The sequence below is a fragment of the Coregonus clupeaformis genome, chromosome 10 (genome assembly GCF_020615455.1).
Source record: "Coregonus clupeaformis isolate EN_2021a chromosome 10, ASM2061545v1, whole genome shotgun sequence".
Taxonomy (NCBI): domain Eukaryota; kingdom Metazoa; phylum Chordata; class Actinopteri; order Salmoniformes; family Salmonidae; genus Coregonus; species Coregonus clupeaformis.
Window position 1 is genome coordinate 26,407,393 of NC_059201.1, and position 24,018 is coordinate 26,431,410.

The 24,018-nt window shown below is 42.5% G+C and overlaps 1 protein-coding gene across 3 annotated transcripts in view; it reads left to right on the forward strand.

Moving 5' to 3' along the window:
- The window catches only part of LOC121574943 (receptor-type tyrosine-protein phosphatase gamma), a 401,205-nt gene that overhangs the window by 296,263 nt on the left and 80,924 nt on the right, over positions 1-24,018 (forward strand). For all 3 annotated transcript variants that reach the window (XM_041887647.2, XM_041887648.2, XM_041887649.2), the window contains exons 5-7: positions 559-654; positions 13,468-13,534; positions 22,743-22,900. In XM_041887647.2, the coding sequence (XP_041743581.2) occupies positions 559-654; positions 13,468-13,534; positions 22,743-22,900 (321 nt within the window). The remainder of the gene's footprint in view (positions 1-558; positions 655-13,467; positions 13,535-22,742; positions 22,901-24,018) is intronic.

Below are 24,018 nucleotides of genomic sequence, written 5' to 3' on the forward strand. Positions count from 1 at the left end.
ACATCGCTTGAAACATAAAACAAACAAGCATTAAGTCTCTAACTTCAGAGGGTGCCTGCGTTTGGTGAAGGCATCTACCCGTATTCTGTTGGCAGCCGACTTGGATGGCAGCTGAGTTGGAGGTTAGGGACAGGGTTGGTGATGGTAATGATGGTGGTGATGGAGTTAGCTCGCTTGAGTTGTTCTCAGACAAGACGTTGTTCTCGTCATTCCTCAGCTCCCTCTGTAGCTACTGGACGACTCCTCCACCATCGATGTGTAGCACCCACTTGGGTGATGCTTCTTCTGCTGCCGATTCGGGCACTAAAAGCTCACCACACATCAGTCCAATGTATGAAGTCATCCTCAACCAGTGCAGGGCTGTGTATTATTCAAGGGTTCAGAGAAACCCCACAGAGGAGAGAGGAGTCAGAGAGCAGAACACACGCTCTGCAGACATGGTCATTAAGGATGCAATTTGGAGATCCAAGCTATTCCTTAAGAGAGGTGGAAGTTTTACAGATGGATACCTAACACTTTTATTCTCTCTCCCTGTCTTTCTCTCGTTCTCCCTCACAGATGCAGATCTACATGTATAACTCGGATGACTTTGACAGCCTCAGTGCTGCCATACGTCAGAAGAGGATCATTGCAGTGATGTCGGTCTTCTTTCAGGTATTTTAGGCTTTTCACTCATAGTGTTTTGATATGACCCTATAGCAATCTATATGGCACATGGAACAATACATTTGCTCACTCTAAATCAATGCACATATCAGAAGTGAAACACAACATTACTGTTTTACCATCACCGCTGGGAAAGAAACACATTAACAAGCTTGGAAAATAAATGTGTTTCTTGTGTTGTCCGTGAGCACTGTGTTTATCTGTGTGACTGTATTGGGGCTGTATTGTCTTAAGTGGAGATTTAAATGTTGGTTGGCATGAGTGTGTGGAACTGTTGAGCTAGCAGTGGGCGGTGTCATTGTCAACTCCATCACTCTGAATTGGCAGGATTAAAAGTTAATTTGATGCCATCGATTGCGTAAGTGGGCTTTTACTTGGCCCGTTACCTTTCCTTTAATACTCCCTTACACACACCGAGAGACATACACACTCACCCACACATGCACACCAACGTTTGCTTGGACCTCTTAGGTCCAGATTGGGCATTATTTACGTCCACTGAATTACAATGACTGTCTTCCTACTCTCCCCTTCTCCCTTGCTGTCTCTCTCTCCATCTTTCTCTCAACCCTCAATAACTTGTTCTAATGCAAATATGAGTATGTGTGGGTGCACTCTTAATAATGGCTTTTTTCTATCTTTGATCTCCTCAAACTCAAACACTTGCTCCTGTCTCAAAAAGTAACCTCCACCTGTGTGGGTGGGCATGTGTCTGCATGTGTAAACTGCATGTAACAACACCATGTCGAATACAGAGCACAGGGAAATGGAAAGACATTGTCACACTCTCCATAAACCCCTGAAGATAGCAGACATAACGTTGTCTGCTATAGAGGAGTATGTGTACCCCTGAACTTAGGGCGGGTGGCGAGAGCACACAGTAGTAAACACGCGCACACACACACACACACACACACACACACAAACACACACACACACACACACACACAGTGATCCTCCAAACTGATTGTCAGAGAGCCAGTATCTGGCAGGCCTGGAGAGTGGATGTATCCCTCGGGGGTGGTTATCGTGAAGAGGTATCCTGTTAAAAAGTGAGGCATCCCTCTTTGGTGATAACTGTAAAGCTCCTCTCCTCCCCTCTCCTCTGTCTGCCAAGTTACACATCCCCACCAGGCCGCTTATCCACACAATACCAGGAAAAACGACCTCGCCTGATTACAGAGAATAAATACATTCACAAAATAACTACAGCAATGTACCAATCAAGTGACCCCTTCAAGGAGTATGTCATATTCATGTGTGTGTACTGTATATACACTGAGTGTACAAAACATTATGAACTTTCTATGACATAGACTGACCAGGTGAAAGCTATGGTCGCTTATTGATGTCACTTGTTAAATCCACTTCAAGCAGTGTAGATGAAGGGGAGGAGACAGCTTACAGAAGGATTTTTAAGCCTTGAGACAATTGAGATATGGATTGTGTATGTGTGCCATAAAGAGGGTGAATGGGCAAGACAAAATATTTAAGTGCCTTTGAACAGAGTTTGGTAGTAGGTGCCAGGTGCACTGTTAAGAACTGCAACTCTGCTGGGTTTTTCACGCTCAACAGTTTCCCGTGTGTATCAAGAATGGTTCACCACCCAAAGGACATCCAGCCAACTTGGCACAATTGTGGGAAGTGTTGGAGTCAACATGGGCCAACACCCCTGTGGAACACTTTCAACACCTTGTAAAGTCCATGCCCCGACAAATTGAGGCTGTTCTGAGGGGAAAAGGGGCTGCAAAACATTATTAGGAAGGTGTTCCACTCAGTGTACATCTCTCTGTGTGTGTCTCAGTCAGTGTGTGTGTGTTTGTGTGTTTGGTATTTGGTATTTTATTAGGATCCCCATTAGCTGTTGCAAAAGCAGCAGCTACTCTTCCTGGGGTCCACACAAAACATGAAAAATGACATAATACAGAACATTAATAGACAAGAACAGCTCAAGGACAGAACTACATTAATTTTAAAAAAGGCACACGTAGCCTACATATCAATACATACACACAAACTATCTAGGTCAAATAGGGGAGAGGAGTTGTGCCGTGAGGTGTTGTGTGTTTGTGTGTGTGTATGTTTGTGTGTGGTGATTAGATTGCTCTCCTCTCTCTGTGGCATGTATTAATTAAATGATGTCTGTTGCCATACAGGACAAATTGGCCCTATCGGCCCATGTGAGCTCAGGGCTGCGGCTCCCATTGCTTTTGCGGCCCACTCTCGTGCTGTGCCCAGCCCCCTGATTTAAATAGATTGTAGCAGTAACATCTATCATTACAGTTTTATTGGCTTATTTACAGTCCACATGCTCAGTGATTCATCATACGGTCATTCAGATAAACCCATGTGTGAGTAGAGTAGACCAGACCCAGCATCGCTCACAGACGTTTACTACTCACTGGAGCGTGCATTACTATGGCAACAGGAAGTTTACTTCTGATCAACTCAGCCAAGGTGTACAGTACATTAAGGAGAGGCAGTGTCTTAAATGTCATGGAGCCATATAAATAATGTGTTGATGGAGGAGTTTTTTGTCTTCTATTTAGGTGACTCTCCATTCCTCAATTACCTCCTAATTATGTTAATTACACTATATGCCAACAGTGCTAAACCCTACAATGCTGCTTCCAATTCAGCAGTGTACTTGCTACTGGAGGAGAAATTAGTTCTAGCTTTTAACAGAGAAACATAATTAATTCAACTTGCTGTAGTTGCATTTAGGCATTTCTTAGTTAAGTGGTAAATTGAGGAGGAGGTGAGGCCTGGTACTATGGTGTACAGATTATGTTTTGGCACTCCAGCCAGGGTTGTTGTTGATGAAGCGGAATGGCCTAGCCACTTTGTCTCTTATTCCTCTCTCTGACACCAGTCGCCCTAGTTACAGAGGGGCATTTCTCAGCTTGAAGAATGGACTGTCCTCAGAAACAAGATGGAGCACTTTAAATTGATATTGGCGCAAAATATGTTTCTGTTACTTCACTAGGTGTGACTTCTCCCCCTTAATTTATCATAGGTGCTATTTGTACATGTGTATAGATATGATAAAGGTCTAAAAAGCCATACGCACACTTGCGAGAAAGTAACACAGCTATTCTTTAGCTCTCACGTCGTTGGGAAGGCAAACGTAGGTGTTTCAACTGCTCTTTGACACTGCAGAGATATCCTTGTTTGTCGAACAATCCCCCTCTCTCGGATTCGCCTGCACTGCAATTAAAGCCTCATGGTGCAATGAGCCAAGAGTCTCTTGAAGGTACAGTAGCCTCAGTTACAGTAGTCCTTTATTCTTCACGTAACTGTTTTATGTGACTGTAAGGAGAGACAGAGAGATTAAACAGGGCTTTTGGATAGATGATAGTAAAGGAAAGTCATGGGGAAAGAATCAGGGTTGTTGGATGGATGATATAGAGATGAGATGTCACGTGGCACTAGACTGATCTTTCCGCCGTGTCATTGTGGTGTGGTGAGTCAGGCTGCCTGTGTGGGGAGAAGAGAGGGACTGTGTTGTGGTACTGGCCATGCAGAGACAGACACAGTGTGTGACCCCATGGATGAGTTCACATGGGACAGAGCTGTGGGCTTTAACAGACAATCATAATAATAAAACTATAATTCCCTTGGTCACACTCTCCATCGCGCTCTCTCTGCCTCCCTCCCTACCTCTTTTTCTCCTATCACCCCTGTCTCTATCTTTGAAGCCATCTCTCTCTCCCTCTATCAGTCTCTCTTGGCAGAGAGCTATCTTAGGTAGGCAGATTTGACGCAGGGCTCTGCTTAAATAAAACCCCAGTGCTGCTACAATCATTCAGTGCTCTCTGTGGTCTGCCATCCACCAAAAACATGTTTATTTTAATGTGTTTAAGAATAGCGGGACAGTGGGAGAGAACTCAAAGGAGTGTGATAGATGTGCGATGTCTCACACGGTGAGTGGGTACAGAGGAACAGAGGAAGACAGTAGGGGGTGACGGAGGTGGCTGAAGAATAGACCTGGACTTAGGGGGTAACTGAAGAACAGAGGAGTGCCATGGGAGGGTTAGGAAGAAAGGAAGGTAACAGAGAAGGTTGCCCCTGTAACTGTTTGGTTAGTCTCTGATCCTCCTCACAATGATGTCCTACAGTAGGGGTCTTCCTAGTCTCTCCATGCAGGGAGACAATGAAAAACACCATTGATTGAAGTGTGTTGAAGCTCAGTGTGGGGCTTTGTCCCAATTAGTGTTGAAAATAGAGGGTATATTACTGGAAACTTTCTAAGTTTACCAGTAAACTACCAGAATTTGTGTATCTTTCAAGGATTTTATCAAGTGGCCTTTTGGGGTAATTATCTTTGGCCCTCTTTGTGGCCTCATCACATGTAAAATATATGAAATAATTAAATAAGATTCTTTTAAAATAAAATAAATATAATGAAAACATTATCCTAAATATAAACCATCAACTTAGTGAATACAATTGGTGTTTAATGTGAGGGTTTCAGCATGAAATATTCTTTATATTTGTTACACACTTTTATTTATGTTATATAAATAATTACATTGAATATGTGTTGTACTTACCTGCAGTATAGTATGATTACTATTCGTGTGTGTAGGGTTATTATTGGCATTGACAATGTGACAACCCATGGTCTGCCTGACTCTCTTGTGTCCGACAACGCAACAACCTTTACCTGTGACTTGTTCCAAGAATTCATGCGGAGAAATGGGATTCGCCATGTCCGCAGCGCTCCGTTTCACCCGGCCTCAAACGGCTTAGCGGAGCTGGCTGTGCAGACACTGAAAGTGGGGCTCAAAAGGATGACTGGGGGAACCATCACAACTAAGCTTTCTCGGTTCTTGTTCCAGTACCGCATCACGCCACAAACAACAACAGGACAGGCTCCAGCTGAGATGTTGATGGGCAGAAAGCCAAAAGCTCACCTGGATCTACTGCGTCCAGACATCAAAGCACAAGTGGAACGGAAGCAGGAGAAACAAAAAGAGAGACATGACCACCACGCGAGGGAGAGACAGTTAAAACCCAATGACACTGTCTACATCCGCAACTTCACAAGCAGCCAACGCTGGTTGTCAGGTATCATTCTGAGTCAGAGTGGTCCAGTCTCCTTTGTGGTCAAACTGACTGATGGTCGAGTCACGCGCAGACACCAAGACCACCTCCGCCTGCGCTATGACAAAGACGACCATGTTTTCAGACGGACCAGCTGTGGGTGGTATTATACAAGTTGAAACCCCACAGGAAACAGTATCTGAAGAACAGGGGCATTCAGTGGTTCCAGCAGAGGGTGATAGACATTCTCTCACAAACACCCAACCCGTTCCTGTGCCTTCAGACCCAGGTCCACTGGGACACGCCTTACCTGTGTCTCGTGGCACACCAGGAGTACTGTGCAGGTCACAGCGTAGTCACAAGCCTCCTGAAAGACTAACTCTGTAGTTGAGACTTGTGTTGTTAGTGTTTGTTTGGAGCAGCAGACCTAGTTGAAAAGAAATAAGGACTGTCATGTTTTTGTTGTTGTTTACAGTTACAGTAACACCAGCAGAAGTTCTACAATGTTGTAAAGTAAAGAAAACACTGATGTGGTTTACTTGTTAACCTTTTGTTTTCCTTACAGGGGGGGTTTAAATTGAGGGGGGAGAAGTGTTATAGTGTGGACACTATATACAGTTGAAGTTGGAAGTTTACATACACCTTAGCCAAATACATTTAAACTCAGTTTTTCACAATTCCTGACATTTAATCCTAGTAAAAAGTCCCTGTCTAAGGTCAGTTAGGATCACCACTTTATTTTAAGAATGTGAATTGTCAGAATAATAGTAGAGACAATGATTTATTTAAGCTTTTATTTCTTTCATCACATTCCCATTGGGTCAGAAGTTTACATACACTCAATTAGTATTTGGTAACATTGCCTTTAAATTGTTTAACTTCGGTCAAACGTTTCGGGTAGCCTTCCACAAGCTTCCCACAATATATTGGGTGAATTTTGGCCCATTCCTCCTGACAGAGCTGGTGTAACTGAGTCAGGTTTGTAGGCCTCCTTGCTCGCATACGCTTTTTCAGTTCTGCCCACAAATATTCTATAGGATTGAGGTCAGGGCTTTGTGATGGCCACTCCAATACCTGACTTTGTTGTCCTTAAGCCATTTTGTCACAACAAGTATGCTTGGGGTCATTCTCCATTTGGAAGACCCATTTGCGACCAAGCTTTAACTTCCTGACTGATGTCTTGAAATGTTGCTTCAATATATCCACATAATTTTCCTTCCTCATGATGCCATCTATTTTGTAAAGTGCACCAGTCCCTCCTGCAGCAAAGCACCCCCAGAGCATGATGCTGCCACCACCGTTCATGTTTGGGATGGTGTTCTTCGGCTTGCAAGCGACCCCCTTTTTCCTCCAAACATAACGATGGTCATTATGGCCAAACACGTCTATTTTTGTTTAATCAAACCAGAGTACATTTCTCCAAAAAGTACGATCTTTGTCCCCATGTGCAGTTGCAAACCGTAGTCTGGCTTTTTTATGGCGGTTTTGGAGCAGTGGCTTCTTCCTTGCTGAGCGGCCTTTTAGGTTATGTCGATATAGGACCTGTTTTACTGTAGATACCTTTGTACCTGTTTCCTCCAACATCTTCACAAGGTCCTTTGCTGTTGTTCTGGGATTGATTTGCACTTTTCACACCAAAGTACGTTCATCTCTAGGAGACAGAATGCTTCTCCTTTCTGAGCAGTATGACGGCTGCGTGGTCCCATGGTGTTTATACTTGCATACTATTGTTTGTACATATGAACGTGGTACCTTCAGGCGTTTGGAAATTGCTCCCAAGGATGAACCAGACTTGTGGAGGTCTACTATTTTTTTCTGAGGTCTTGGCTGATTTCTTTGGATGTTCCCATGATGTCAAGCAAAGAGGCACTGAGGTTGAAGGTAGGCCTTGAAATACATCCACAGGTACACCTCCAATTGACTCAAATTATGTCAATTAGCCTATCAGAAGCTTCTAAAGCCATGACATAGTTTTCTGGAATTTTCTAAACTGTTTAAAGGCACAGTCAACTTAGTATATGTAAACTTCTGACCCACTGGAATTGTGATACAGTGAATTATAAGTGAAATAATCTGTCTGTAAACAATTGTTTGAAAAATTACTTGTGTCATGCACAAAGTAGATGTCCTAACCGACTTGCCAAAACTATAGTTTGTTAACAAGAAATTTGTGGAGTGGTTGAAAAACAAGTTTTAATGACTCCAACCTAAGTGTATGTAAACTTCCGACTTCAACTGTATATGCGTAATCACTGTGTGTCCTTACTCAACATTGACAGGAAGTGTTAAATGATATGCAATGTCTAAATCTGGCTTCTCTACGGACTCTGCATGATGAATCATCAATGCTCAGGGTGGGAACAGACAGTCCATCTCAGATTGGAGCACAGTTCAAAGTGCATGTAGATCTATTATCTCATCATGGTAACTTGTTTTCTTGTGACAGGTAGGCCTACATTTACTGCAGCATAGTCTATAATGTAAAGACCGAATGCGTGTCTAATTTACCCATCTCCATCTGGCTTACGGGGTCACCTTATATTTTAATTGTAAATATATATATTTATATATTTTATGCAGCTGCAGAGTTTTAAAACAGCCTATCACTCGAATATTGTTGCTTTAAATCAGTGCATGCACGAGCACTCTCTCGCAGTCTTTCTCTCTCTCCATCAATTCCATTCAAATTGCATCCAAAATAGATCATCCTGTTCTAGATTGATATATAGACATTTTTACATTTTCCATATGAAGCCCTATATACTCTATAGATGTCCTAGCCTACCTCTTTCAGGTAATATATTCAATGCAGTATTAGCCTTATATTTAGCTAATTAATGATGGGTTATGCATAATAAGCTTCTAACTTATAGCCTCTGTGTCTTGCGCAATACGCACAAACCTGTGCTCCGCTGGACTCTCTCCTTAAAAAACACTCCTTAGCTCTAGGAGTCCCATGCTGGAAAAGCTAGACTAGAATAGCTTGCTGGCATTATTTCTTTTAGCATTTCTTATACCAATAGACTATTCGAAGAGGGATGCAAGCTCTTCTTTGCTGAATGTTAAATACAGCAGCCAATAGAAATCACGGGTAGTTTGAAAGAAGAGCGAATGTGTGATGGCGGTAGGCTGTAGCAGTTATTTATTCAGACCCATAACCATGCAATCTTCATGAAGAGAAGTGAAAGCCTTCTGCATCTAATTCTAGTCCTATATTATTCAAGGATATAATTAAAATGATGATGATAAGGACAATTAAACTTATTTCATTTAACTGTTGAAAGCGAGGAAGGAATGAAGCAACAATAGAGAGAGAAATAGCCTACTAGGCCAATAACATTGTGGGAAATATTATCAAATGTATATACAGAACCAGTCAAAAGTTTGGACACACCTACTCATTCAAGGATTTTTCTTTATTCTTACTATTTTATACATTGTAGAATAATAGTGAAGACATCAAAACAATGAAATAACACATATGGAATCATGTAGTAACCAAAAAAGTGTTAAACAAATCAAAATATATTTTAGATTTTAGATTCTTCAAAGTAGCCACCCTTTCCCTTGATGACAGCTTTGCACACTCTTGGCATTCTCTCAACCAGCTTCACCTGGAATGCTTTTCCATCAGTCTTGAAGGAGTTCCCACATATGCTGAGCACTTGTTGGCTGCTTTTCCTTCACTCTGCGGTCCAACTCATCCCAAACCATCTCAATTGGGTTGAGGTCGGGTGATTGTTGAGGCCAGGTCATCTGATGCAGCACTCCATCACTCTCCTTCTTGGTCAAATAGCCCTTACACAGCCTGGAGGTGTGTTGGGTCATTTTCCTGTTGAAAAACATATGATAGTCCCACTAAGCGCAAACCAGATGGGTTCATTGCTCGTGTTTCTTGGCCCAAGCAAGTCTCTTCTTATTATTGGTGTCCTTTAGTAGTGGTTTCTTTGCAGCAATTTTACCATGAAGACCTGATTCACGCAGTCCCCTCTGAACAGTTGATGTTGAGATGTGTCTGTTACTTGAACTTTGTGAAGCATTTATTTGGGCTGCAATCTGAGGTGCAGTTAACTCTAATGAACGTATCCTCTGCAGCAGAGGTAACTCTAAGACTTCCTTTCCTGTGGTGGTCCTCATGAGAGCCAGTTTCATCATAGCGCTTGATGGTTTTTGCGACTGCACTTGAAGAAACTTTCAAAGTTCTTGAAATGTTCCAGATTGATTGATCTTCATGTGTTAAAGTAATGATGGACTGTCGTTTCTCTTTGCTTATTTGAGCTGTTCTTGCCATAATATAGACTTGTTTTTTTACCAAATAAGGCTATCTTCTGTACCACCCCTACCTTGTCACAACACAATTGATTGGCTCTAACGCATTAAGAAAGAAAGAAATTCCACAAATTAACTTTTAAGAAGGCACACCTGTTAATTGAAATGCATTCCAGGTGACTACCTCATGAAGCTGGTTGAGAACATGCCAAGAGTGTGCAAAGGGTGGCTACTTTGAAGAATCTCAAATATAAAATGTATTTTGATTTGTTTAACACTTTTTTGGTTACTACATGATTCCATATGTGTTATTTCATAGTTTTGATGTCTTCATTTTTATTCTACTATGTAGAAAATAGTACAAATAAAGAAAAACCTTGGAATGAGTTGGTGTGTCCAAACTTTTGACTGGTATTGTATGTGTCAGCCTACTAATTATACAAATATTTCAAAATTAAAATCAAATTCGCTAGCCTATACTTGTAACTTTGTAGGCTGCATGTGCTGCACCAAAATCCCATGTTATCTCCCTGCTTTATCATGGTTTGAACGATGTGTGTAATTCCATTCCATATAATACAGTATAATACAATACAGTACAATAATACAGTTCACACTCAAAATGATTAGCCTACTGAAGCTAATTTCATTTATTTACCCAAGAGAGCATATAGCTAGCTACATCTATGGGCTTTTATGTTTTTCTGTCGTGCGTAATGTGCAGTAGCCTATATCATATATGTATTGGATAACGGCACAATCATTTGGGCTTTTTTGGGCTTGGGCTCATTAAATGTCTTTAATGTAAGGCTCATAAAATGTATTTCATGAATGGCTCATCAGGCTCAGGTAGCATCAGGCTTTAATTTTCTATCAAAGTTCTAATCAAATCCAGACATAGGCCTATTTACAGTATATACTTTAAAATAATTTTGAATGACACTTCCGGATTTGGCGGGAAATACCGGGTTACCTGGGAGAAAAGTGATTAATTCTCAGGATGGAACATTTGTAAAATAGCGGGAAAATATTCAACCCTAATCCCTGCGGCCTCCGCAATGGATTAGTCTCGGCCTCCGCAATGGATTAGTTCACGGAGATGGGCGTGAATAAGAGGTGTCTCGTGTGCCATACATAAAAAAATATATATAATTTAAAAAATATATATATACAGTGAGGGAAAAAAGTATTTGATCCCCTGCTGATTTTGTATGTTTGCCCACTGACAAAGAAATGATCAGTCTATAATTGTAATGGTAGGTTTATTTGAACAGTGAGAGACAGAATAACAACAAAAGAATCCAGAAAAACGCATGTAAAAAATGTTATGAATTGATTTGCATTTCAATGAGGGAAATAAGTATTTGACCCCTCTGCAAAACATGACTTTGTACTTGGTGGCAAAACCCTTGTTGGCAATTACATTTTAGTCATTTAGCAGACGCTCTTATCCAGAGTGACTTAAAGTTAGTGAGTACATACATTATTTTTTATTTTTCATACTGGCCCCCCGTGGGAATCGAACCCACAACCCTAGCATTGCAAACGCCATGCTCTACCAACTGAGCTACATCCCGGCCATTCCCTCCCCTACCCTGGACGACGCTGGGCCAATTGTGCACCGCCCCATGGGTCTCCTGGTCGCGGCCGGCTACGACAGAGCCTGGATTCAAACCAGGATCTCTAGTGGCACAGCTAGCCTTAGACCACTGCGCCACTCGGGAGCAATCACAAAGGTCAGACGTTTCTTGTAGTTGGCCACCAGGTTTGCACACATCTCAGGAGGGATTTTGTCCCACTCCTCTTTGCAGATCTTCTCCAAGTCATTAAGGTTTCGAGGCTGACGTTTGGCAACTTGAACATTCAGCTCCCTCCACAGATTTTCTATGGGATTAAGGTCTGGAGACTGGCTAGGCCACTCCAGGACCTTAATGTGCTTCTTCTTGAGCCACTCCTTTGTTGCTTTGGCCGTGTGTTTTGGATCATTGTCATGCTGGAATACCCATCCACTACCCATTTTCAATGCCCTGGCTGAGGGAAGGAGGTTCTCACCCAAGATTTGACGGTACATGGCCCTGTCCGTCGTCCCTTTGATGCGGTGAAGTTGTCCTGTCCCCTTAGCAGAAAAACACCCCCAAAGCATAATGTTTCCACCTCCATGTTTGACAGTGGGGATGGTATTCTTGGGGTCATAGGCAGCATTCCTCCTCCTCCAAACACGGCGAGTTGAGTTGATGCCAAAGAGCTCCATTTTGGTCTCATCTGACCACAACACTTTCACCCAGTTCTCCTCTGAATCATTCAGATGTTCATTGGCAAACTTCAGATGGGCATGTATATGTGCTTTCTTGAGCAGGGGGACCTTGCGGGCGCTGCAGGATTTCAGTCCTTCACGGCGTAGTGTGTTACCAATTGTTTTCTTGGTGACTATGGTCCCAACTGCCTTGAGATCATTGACAAGATCCTCCCGTGTAGTTCTGGGCTGATTCCTCACCGTTCTCATGATCATTGCAACTCCACGAGGTGAGATCTTGCATGGAGCCCCAGGCCGAGGGAGATTGACAGTTCTTTTGTGTTTCTTCCATTTGCGAATAATCGCACCAACTGTTGTCACCTTCTCACCAAGGTGCTTGGCGATGGTCTTGTAGCCCATTCCAGCCTTGTGTAGGTCTACAATCTTGTCCCTGACATCCTTGGAGAGTTCTTTGGTCTTGGCCATGGTGGAGAGTTTGGAATCTGATTGATTGCTTCTGTGGACAGGTGTCTTTTATACAGGTAACAAGCTGAGTTTAGGAGCACTCCCTTTAAGAGTGTGCTCCTAATCTCAGCTCGTTACCTGTATAAAAGACACCTGGGAGCCAGAAATCTTTCTGATTGAGAGGGGGTCAAATACTTATTTCCCTCATTACAATGCAAATCAATTTATAACATTTTTGACATGCGTTTTTCTGGATTTTGTTGTTGTTATTCTCTCTCACTGTTCAAATAAGCCTACCATTAAAATTATAGACTGATCATTTCTTTGTCAGTGGGCAAACGTACAAAATCAGCAGGGGATCAAATACTTTTTTCCCTCACTGTATATGTTTGCTACTGCTCGACAAAAAAAAATCTTGGTCGACCAACAGCCTATCGACCAAACAATCGACCAGTCGACTAATTGGGGTCAGCCCTAGTGTGTAGCTGTAGGACCCACTTCGGTATAGAGTCTGTTGACGTCCTGTGTATTTCTCCTCCAGCTCAGGTCAAACAGACCTCTGATTGACCCTGTTTGTTCCATCGCAATGACTCACTCTCTACAGAAAATTGTGCCCCCCCTCCCCCTCTATCTCTCTCGCTCTATCTCTGCCCTCTCTTTCTGTAACTACTATTTTCTCTCTTTGAGTGGAAGTATCAGAGGGGGTTGAATCAGTGTTACACAAAGTCTTACATGTTTTCCAGGCTCTAACATGTATCTCCTGCTCCTCTCTCCTCTGCTGTTCTCAGGTGGGACTGAAGGACAACCCAGCTGTGGACCCCATTATCCATGGCCTGAGGGGCGTGGTTCATCATGGTGAGTGACACATTCATCACCCAATCATTCCAGGAGGGACTATGAATTCACCAATCATTGGCCTACAACATTTGTTCATTGAGGATCACAACATTATTTTTGCTAAGTTGCATGTAACACTGCAATATCTCAGCCCCTTTTCATTCATGTTTGTGTATTATTCTTTTTTTTGTAACTACCAAATTATAGCGAACATACCCCAGGTTGCCCCAAGGAGTCCCTACAGACAAAATAAACTAGGTTGTTATAAAAAACACTCACCCTAAAGCGGAATTATCTTTTTGTCCCTGATCCACCCCTTTCAAACAATAATGAACAAAGTCTTTAATAAAAGTTGGCACAACCATAGCATGTAGTTACATTAAGTATTCATGGAATCAGCTCAGGCTTATTACATGTTAGCCTAACACCTCAACACACTCACCACAGGCTTTCTGTTTCAATGTAGAAATCACCTGACAAGCAGACAAGTCCAGCTCAATCAAGTCCGATCTCTGTTAAATTGGACTGGAGAGGTGGGCTCCTAATGTTCTCTGATTGTTCTAGGGCAGGGATGGGCAACTCCAGTCCTCGGGGGCCAGACCTGGCGCCAGGATAAAGTGGCTAAGGGGGCAGTTGAAATCGGCAAGGGGGCAAACATTTTTGGGGGGGTTAGCATTGGAATGATATTGAATTCTGCTTATATCACGTTATACCACAATAAACATAAAGTTCAAATGCAGGGACTCCGAGATCATTGATTGTTTTTGAAGTGACAGGTTGGCGTGAAATCTGTGGCCTATCTCTGCTGTAAAATAGGGGCTTTCTAGCAGTCGTAAAGAGGCAGGAGGCAGGCAGGTAGAGGGGCAAATGAGTGTTGGATTTATTTACACAGCGCTGGTGTTTCAAAGATGACAGTGATATTTACATATATATATATATATATATATATATATATATATATATATATACAGTACCAGTCAAAAGTTTGGGGGTTTTCTTTATTTTTACTATTTTCTACATTGTAGAATAATTGTGAAGACATCAAAACTATGAAATAACACATATGGAATCATGTAGTAACCAAAAAGGTGTTAAACAAATCAACATATATTTTATATTTGAGATTTTTCAAAGTAGCCACCCTTTGCCTTGATGACAGCTTTGCACACTCTTGGCATTCCCTCAACCAGCTTCATGAGGAATGCTTTAACAACAGTCTTGAAGGAGTTCCCACATATGCTGAGTACTTGTCGGCTGCTTTTCCTTCACTCTGCGGTCCAACTCATCCCAAACCATCTCAATTGGGTTGAGGTCGGGTGATTGTGGAGGCTAGGTCATCTGATGCAGCACTCCATCACTCTCCTTGGTCAAATAGCCCTTACTCAGCCTGGAGGTGTGTTTTGGGTCATTGTCCTGTTGAAATACAAATGATAGTCCGACTAAGTGCAAGCCAGATGGGATGTCGTATCGCTGCAGAATTCTGTGGTAGCCATGCTTGTTAAGTGTGCCTTGAATTCTAAGTAAATCACCGACAGTGTCACCAGCAAAGCACCCCCACACGTCACACTTCCTCCTCCATGCTTCACGGTGGGAACCACACATGTGGAGATCATCCGTTCACCTACTCTGCGTCTCACAAAGACACGGCGGTTGGAACCAAAAATCTCAGATTTGGACTCATCAGACCAAAGGACAGATTTACACCGGTCTAATGTCCATTGCTCGTGTTTCTTGGCCCAAGCACGTCTTTTCTTATTATTGGTGTCCTTTAGTAGTGGTTTCTTTGCAGCAATTTGACCATGAAGGCCTGATTAACAGTCTCCTCTGAACAGTTGATGTTGAGATGTGTCTGTTACTTGAACTCTGTGAAGCATTTATTTGGGCTGCAATCTGAGGTGCAGTTAACTCTAATGAACTTATCCTCTGCAGCAGAGGTAACTCTGGGTCTTCCTTTACTGTGGCGGTCCTCATGAGAGCCAGTTTCATCATAGCGCTTGATGTTTTTTGCGACTGCACTTGAAGAAACTTTCAATGTTCTTGACATTTTCCGTATTGACTGACCTTCATGTCGTTTCTCTTTGCTTATTTGAGCTGTTCTTGCCATAATATGGACTTGGTCTTTTACCAAATAGGGCAATCTTCTGTATACCACCTCTACCTTGTCACAACACAACTGATTGGCTCAAACGCATTAAGAAGGAAAGAAATTCCACAAATTAACTTTTAAGAAGGCACACCTGTTAATTGAAATGCATTCCAGGTGAGTACCTCATGAAGCTGGTTGAGATAATGCCAAGAGTGTGCAAAGCTGTCATCAAGGCAAAGGGTGGCTATTTGAAGAATCTCAAATATAAAATATATTTTGATTTGTTTAACACTTTTTTGGTTACTACATAATCCCGTATGTTTTATTTCATAGGTTTGATGTCTTCACTATTATTCTACAATTTAGAAAATAGTTAAAATAAAGAAAAACCCTGGAATGAGTAGGTGTGTCCAAACTTTTGACTGGTACTGTATATATATACAAAGTTCTGACTTCAAAATGTCAGCATTAAAAAGAAAAAGCCTCTCATCAGGCAAAAAGTGTCTAAACCAATAAAGCACAGGCGGGGTCTTCCAGGCTCAGATACAGCCTCCCCTTGAGTTAGCCAAAAGTGAACTAACTAGAACATCCCCAAACAGGCACTTAAATACAGTGGGGGAAAAAAGTATTTAGTCAGCCACCAATTGTGCAAGTTCTCCCACTTAAAAAGATGAGAGAGGCCTGTAATTTTCATCATAGGTACACGTCAACTATGACAGACAAATTGAGAAAAAAAAATCCAGAAAATCACATTGTAGGATTTTTAATGAATTTATTTGCAAATTATGGTGGAAAATAAGTATTTGGTCAATAACAAAAGTTTCTCAATACTTTGTTATATACCCTTTGTTGGCGGACTTTCAACTCTCTCCAAATATTTTCTATGGGGTTGAGATCTGGAGACCTGCTAGGCCACTCCAGGACCTTGAAATGCTTCTTACGAAGCCACTCCTTCGTTGCCCGGGCGGTGTGTTTGGGATCATTATCATGCTGAAAGACCCAGCCACGTTTCATCTTCAATGCCTTGCTGATGGAAGGAGGTTTTCACTCAAAATATCACGATACATGGCCCCATTCATTCTTTCCTTTACATGGATCAGTCGTCCTGGTCCCTTTGCAGAAAAACAGCCCCAAAGCATGATGTTTCCACCCCCATGCTTCACAGTAGGTATGGTGTTCTTTGGATGCAATTCTTTGTCCTCCAAACACGACGAGTTGAGTTTTTACCAAAAAGTTCTATTTTGGTTTCATCTGACCATATGACATTCTCCCAATCCTCTTCTGGATCATCCAAATGCACTCTAGCAAACTTCAGACGGGCCTGGACATGTACTGGCTTAAGCAGGGTGACACGTCTGGCACTGCAGGATTTGAGTCCCTGGCGGCGTAGTGTGTTACTGATGGTAGGCTTTGTTACTTTGGTCCCAGCTCTCTGCAGGTCATTCACTAGGTCCCCCCGTGTGGTTCTGGGATTTTTGCTCACCGTTCTTGTGGTCATTTTGACCCCACAGGGTGAGATCTTGCGTGGAGCCCCAGATCGAGGGAGATTATCAGTGGTCTTGTATGTCTTCCATTTCCTAATAATTGCTCCCACAGTTGATTTATTCAAACCAAGCTGCTTACCTGTTGCAGATTTAGTCTTCCCAGCCTGGTGCAGGTCTACAATTTTGTTTCTGGTGTCCTTTGACAGCTCTTTGGTCTTGGCCATAGTGGAGTTTGGAGTGTGACTGTTTGAGGTTGTGGACAGGTGTCTTTTATACTGATAACAAGTTCAAACAGGTGCCATTAATACAGGTAACGAGTGGAGGACAGAGGAGCCTCTTAAAGAAGAAGTTACAGGTCTGTGAGAGCCAGAAATCTTGCTTGTTTGTAGGTGACCAAATACTTATTTTCCACCATAATTTGCAAATAAATTCATTAAAAATCCTACAATGTGATTTTCAGGATTTTTTTTCCTCACTTTGTCTGTCATAGTTGACGTGTACCTATGATGAAAATTACAGGCCTCTCTCATCTTTTTAAGTGGGAGAACTTGCACAATTGGTGGCTGACTAAATACTTTTTTTCCCCACTGTACATTTGGCAACACCTATTCTTGGCACGCAGGCCAGGTATATCTATGCACGCTAAAGCGTGTGTTCACACACCATTAAACATGACAAAGAAACTGGATACATGCTCTCCAAACAAAGACAACTAATAAATTGACAGTAAACTGGGAAATGCAATGAAATAAACCCAAAGTTATTTTATCACAAGTGTTGCACAGTTTGTGAGCTCTCCAAACAACGTTTCCACTTGGAAAATGAGAATGGTATTTCTGTAACCAAACATTCAAAATCAATGGGGGAATATGTTGGGATTAACAGGAACTTCACTGATGAATTTATATTTCGTATATATGGATAAACATTGACCAATGAAACAAACAGTGCGCACGAATTGGCGGGAGTCAGTGGCAGTAGTGGAGAGAGACGTGCCTATAGCGCATCTTGGCCACACACACCTCCCCTTATTCTGGTCTGGACATTTTAAATTATGCTGGAGACACGTTCTTCACACATAAGCAGTAACCTCATACATATTGTCAGGACGTAGCAGTGGTCATTTTCCCTTCAACTGAAATCATTACGGTTCAGTATTTCTAACCACCCCCTTAAACGCACACACTACCCAAACTAATGGACATGTGACAGCAAGGCAGAATGGCACATTCCAAACGAGCACTGGGTACATGATGGATATTGACCAATATGGTATGTCCATTTGGTGAATGTAGATTAGACACTAGGCCCTCCATGGAATAAGTTTGACAACTCTGCTGTAGAGAGTGGATTCTTCTTTACATGCAGGCTTCTTGAGTGGGCTATGGTGTTGTGCCTTGGTTACCATGTTTCCGGTTGACCTTTGCTTCATCAATGCCATTTTTTTTCAATATATAATTGCCAAATAGTTATGCCAATATTAACTTTAAAATACCAATTTAGGAATATTAACCTTGGTTCTGACTACAATTTTTTGCAGATCTGCAAGAGACAATTAAAGCCTTGTCTATATGAGATCAGAGGCATATGGGTGTGTCCCTGGTGTAGTGATTATAGTTGGGTGAATGTTTGATGTGAGATAAAGCTACTAAATCTGACAGGACTAAGATTGTTATTAGGGTTAAGGCTTAAGTCACTCGACAAGCTAAGATAAAGACTGCTCTAGCCTTTTATTCACTGAGCTCTTACTGATGTAGAAGGGCTGGGTAACTTTAACATACTGGTACATTAAGAACTCTAGCTTACAGACAGAACTATATCTATATTGTAAAAAAATGCAGAACTATACTGCATGATGATGATGATAATGATACAATCCTCATCATCACGTTACTTTTCTGTTCAAATATTTTTTATTGAACACACACAAGAATGGTGTATAGGTATGAAAGACATGTGTACAGTTCTTATCTAAACATAAAATAACAGACATGAACAACAAGACCCAGGGTTCTGGGTACAAAACAAATATTACAAAACAAGACATACAGAACAGGGACAGGTGGAAAGAAAAAGGGTAGATGTAACCCCCCCCCACTTATACCCCCCTTTATCCCCCCCTTATTCCACCCTATTCCCCTCCCGACTGCTCGAGTGTCAGGGCCAGCACACGCTGCCCAAAGGTAGATTACAATATGACAATTGAGAGTGCGTTAAAAAGTACAAATTCACAGCGCCGACTGGTCCAAGTAAGAGAGGAAAGGCTGCCAGATTTGATCAAATGTTGATAATTTATTGTTCAGAATACATCTAATTCTTTCTAAGTGTACAGTGTTTGCCAATTCGCTGAGCCATAATTTGGTAGAGGGCGCTTCCCTCCTTTTCCAAAACAACAAGATTATTTTTTTTGCCGAAATGAGACTGTAAGAGATGAGTTGTTTGATAATAGAGTCCAGTTGTTTATGAAAGGATTTAGGTATGAATACTGGGATGTTCTGGTATAGGTAGAGCAGTTGTGGGAGGAAGACCATTTTAATGGCATTAATTCTTCCGAGCAGAGAAATTGGGAGAGTTCTCCAAAATTGTATGTTTGTCCTGAGATTTTGCATCAGAGAGGAGAAATTCTCTTTAAATAGTAAGGAGTATTGTTTGGTAACTACAATTCCAAGGTAGATAAATTTTTCTGAAGATAACTTAACTGGAAGATGTTCTAGCCAGGAGGTGTTTTGCAACCGTATGGGCATTAATTCACTCTTGTTCCAATTTATTCTGTATCCCGAGAAGGTACCAAACAAATTAATCACCTCAAGAATAGCTGGAATACTAGCTTGGGGTTCTGTTACATAGAGGAGAATATCATCTGCGTATAGGGAAATCTTATTTAGAGTATCTTTAGTATTATAGATGTGTATTGCTGAATGAGATCTGATCGCTTGAGTGAGAGGTTCAATAATTAGGGCGAAGAGCATAGGCGACAGCGCACAACCCTGCCTTGTCCCTCTGTAAAGGTTAAATCGGGGCGACAGTGATTGGTTAGTGAGTATTCTCGCACAGGGGTTCCTATATAAAAGCTGGATCCAATTTATGAACCCATCTCCAATATTAAATTTCTGTAGGACCTTGAATAGATAGGGCCACTCAACTTGGTCAAAGGCCTTTTCGGCGTCAAGAGATATAACGGCAAGGTCCACGTTAGGTAACCTCTGAGAATACATAATGTTGAAGAGGCGCCTGAGATTGAATAATGAGTTTCTGTTAGGGATAAAGCCGGTCTGGTCCGAATGGACCAATTTGCCAATTAAAGTGCTAAGCCTGTTAGCCAGAGTTTTTGCTAAAATCTTTTGGTCTGTATTAAGGAGGGATATTGGTTTGTATGACCCTACCTCTATCATCACGTTACTTTTAGTGTTGTTACTGAGGGCGATGGAGGAGGAAGGGAGAGAGGAAAGGAGTGGAAAGGAGGAGGGAGGGAGTGTGATGATAGAGGAAAGGAGGCAGTTTAAAAGAGGAGAGGAGGGAGGGAGAATTACTGGAGAGGAGGGGAAAGGTGTGTTGGGAGAGGAAAGGAGGAGGGAGGGAATGTGACTGGAGAGGAGAGGGAGGGAGAGAAGAGGCTACGTTCTACACAATTAGACAAAAGTTTGAAGAAAATAAGAAGTGTCAGAGGAATATTTGCTGTGAGAACGTTGTGAAGCAATCCTCTGTTTTCAATGGCTCTGTGTGTTCCCTGTGGCTCAAAGGAAGGCATTTTAATTGCAACATTAGCGTTGCTGCGACAGAGCTCATTCTGCTGGTATTTTAAGCACATGGGCCTGTGCGACAGGAAAGCTGTCTGCTCAAGTGTTCATCCATTAGGGTCCTATGTTACTTAGTCTTAATATTTAATTATACAGCAAGGTCAGGGACACAATCTAAGCACAAAGACACCAATCGGGACACATATAAGGAGACGCCAAGTGCTGAGAGCCACAGTTCTGAGTATCTGTGCATGCGTGTGTACGTGCATGTGCTTGTGTGTGTGTGTGTGTGCATGTTTGCATGCATGTGTCTGTGCGTGTATGTGTGTGTGTGTGTGTGTGTGTGTAGGTCTCTTGTGCAGGAGGCATATGTTGCAAGTGGATTTAAGCTGGGGCCAGTCAACACATACATGTACATTAAATGACCCCCGAGGCGTCGTCTGGCTTTAATATTTAATTGAACCATGAAAATCCTTTGTTCCTTCATTTCCTATTTGAAAAAGCACTAGATGAGTGCATGAGATTGTGTAAGGTACACTCAGTACAGTGGTTGCCCATCTACGCATGCAAAGGCTACATTGTAAGAAAGCAAAGTATTTTTTCTGTCTAAAGACATTGTGATTTGAGCTGTGAAAAGGTACTGGGGTATAATATGAAGACTTAGGAGTGATTCAAATGTATCTACTAATTTATACGACCTAGCTGTATGATACAGCAGTCTCAATGCTGGATACAGCATAGGAAGGAGGTATAGAGAGGGTGCTGATTGGGTGACATACTGTACTGCCCTAACCCTGTATGTCATTGTATTCTCTTGCATGTAATGTATGTATATGTACATGGCCCAGTGTCAGCATCATTGTTTACCCAGTGAACTATTCCCTCTCAGTGGTCTCATGTGACAGTACTGAAATGAACTCCCCGCGCCTCAACGGCACAAATTACAAGTCCATTAATTCAGCGTCTCACGGTGGCTTTGAAGTCTCCACTGACTCGGCACTCTCCAACCCTGATTGGCAATTCATTTATAAAGGCTGACATAGCTTACAGTACAGTAGACTACAGTACAGTATGTGAGCCTAGCTAGTGGTACAGCTGTGGTGGTAGCAGTATAGCCCCTTCCCTACCACTGTGCCTGTGTCCTCTATTCTCCAGCATTGGCTTTAATCCCCCAGCTCTCCCATTCACTTCCAATCTGATGCAGCTCCGCGGCGCATTGCTAGCACGCTAAGCCCCTTTTTCATCCCTGCTCAATAGGATTCCCAGTTTAGTTATGTATTGAAAATGTGGGGTAGCAGTCATTCTGTTTTGTTTCTTCAACCCCATCTTTGACGTTATTTATACTGTTATCTCTATTTGGGAGGGAACGCCTCATTGTTGGTTGAGAAGTTATGGCACAAGAGGTTTGCCCCAGCTACGTTTATCTTTATCCTGGGTGTGTGTCAGGCTGCCGTTGTTCTCTTTGACTGATAAGCATTGCCATCACAACAGGATTTTGGAGGGAAGTGGGTCGGTTTTGCCCTTTGTCGGATTCACCAGATATTTGTGTTTAGCTTGAGTGGTCCTTTCCAAAATACACTTTGGGTTCTGATGTATCCCAGGACACTGGGGACAGATCCAGTGGTTACACATGTGAGCTCTGACTCAGGCCTGGTTGAATAATCTGTAGAGGAGATCAATGATATTAATTGGTTGCCAACATGGTTGACTACTTGCATCAGCACTAGAGGGCCATATTATACACAATGATTCATTGACAATGAGAACACATTTTCCCCATGACACCGTTTACATCAATAAATACATTTTCTCATTCTCCAGCATTGCAGTATGGACATACTGTTATGCTACATGTGTATGTGGCTGTGATTGAATGGTCAAAACTGATTCCTTGTATCCCTGTGCTTGTTCTCCCCCAGAGAAAGAAACCTTCCTGGAGCCCTTTGTTCTGAGAGACCTGTTGCCGTCATCATTGGGGAGTTATTACCGCTACACAGGTTCTCTCACCACCCCACCCTGCAGCAAGGTGGTCGAGTGGATCGTCTTCAACAGACCTGTGTTCCTCTCCTATAAACAGGTGAGTCACTCTCTCTCTCACATGTGCGCACACACACACACACACACACACACACACACAAACAAACAAACACACTCACACACACACAAACACACACACACAAACACTGGCGTCTTTCTTCACTAATGGCCTCCTCCTTCCAAGAGCTGTAATTTGCTCACATATCTAATGTGTGATGTCTGTATTTGTGATTGGGTTGGCACAGACATGGTCAGTAATGTGATGGTGCAGTGTCTGTCCTCACATGGCCCTTCTCTCGACTCCTCTCCCCATATCTCCTCCCAACAGTCCAGGGAACATTTGGCAGACTTACATTCTAATGAGGCCAAATTAGTTTGCTTAAGAGTGCGACTGGAGGAAGCCAAATGTGGAAGAAGTATTGGCTTTATATAAGGGGACACAGCAGGAGAGGGAGAAGAAGATATATATATATATATATAGAGAGAGAGAGAGAGAGAGAGAGAGAGAGAGAGAGAGAGAGAGAGAGAGAGAGAGAGAGAGAGAGAGAGGAGAGAGAGAGAGAGAGAGAGAGAGAGAGAGAGAGAGAGAGAGAGAGAGAGAGAGAGAGAGAGAGAGAGAGAGAGAGAGAGAGAGAGAGAGAGAGAGAGAGAGAGAGAGAGAGAGAGAGAGAGAGAGAGAGAGAGAGAGAGAGAGAGAGAGAGAGTTAAATGGAGAGGGAAAGGGGAAAAGAAAGAGAGAACGAAAGAAGGAGAGAGAGAGGAGGAAAAGGACTGTGAGAGAGGAAATGTGTGGGCTGTGGTGTTGAGGGGTGGCCGAGCGTTGCCCCCTGTCACCGTGCTCTGTGGGTCAGCATTAATCATGTTTATCTGCCAGAGCTTAGTCAAGGCCCAGACAGCTCTGGAGCTGTGGAAGAGAGGAGCTGCCTGGCTCTGGGCCCACAGAAAGATAGGTCACTCCTAGATACAGCTTTATACCACTTGAATACCACTAGCTTACCGTTAGCATGCTTCATATTCCCCTTACATTCTGACTGGCTAGATAACATACTGGCTGCTACATAGAGCTCAGCTGAAGATTAACCACCCATAGGCAACAGCATAGTCCTAGTGCTGAATGCAAAATGGCACACTGGTACATAGGTCTTTGTACCCCCAAAA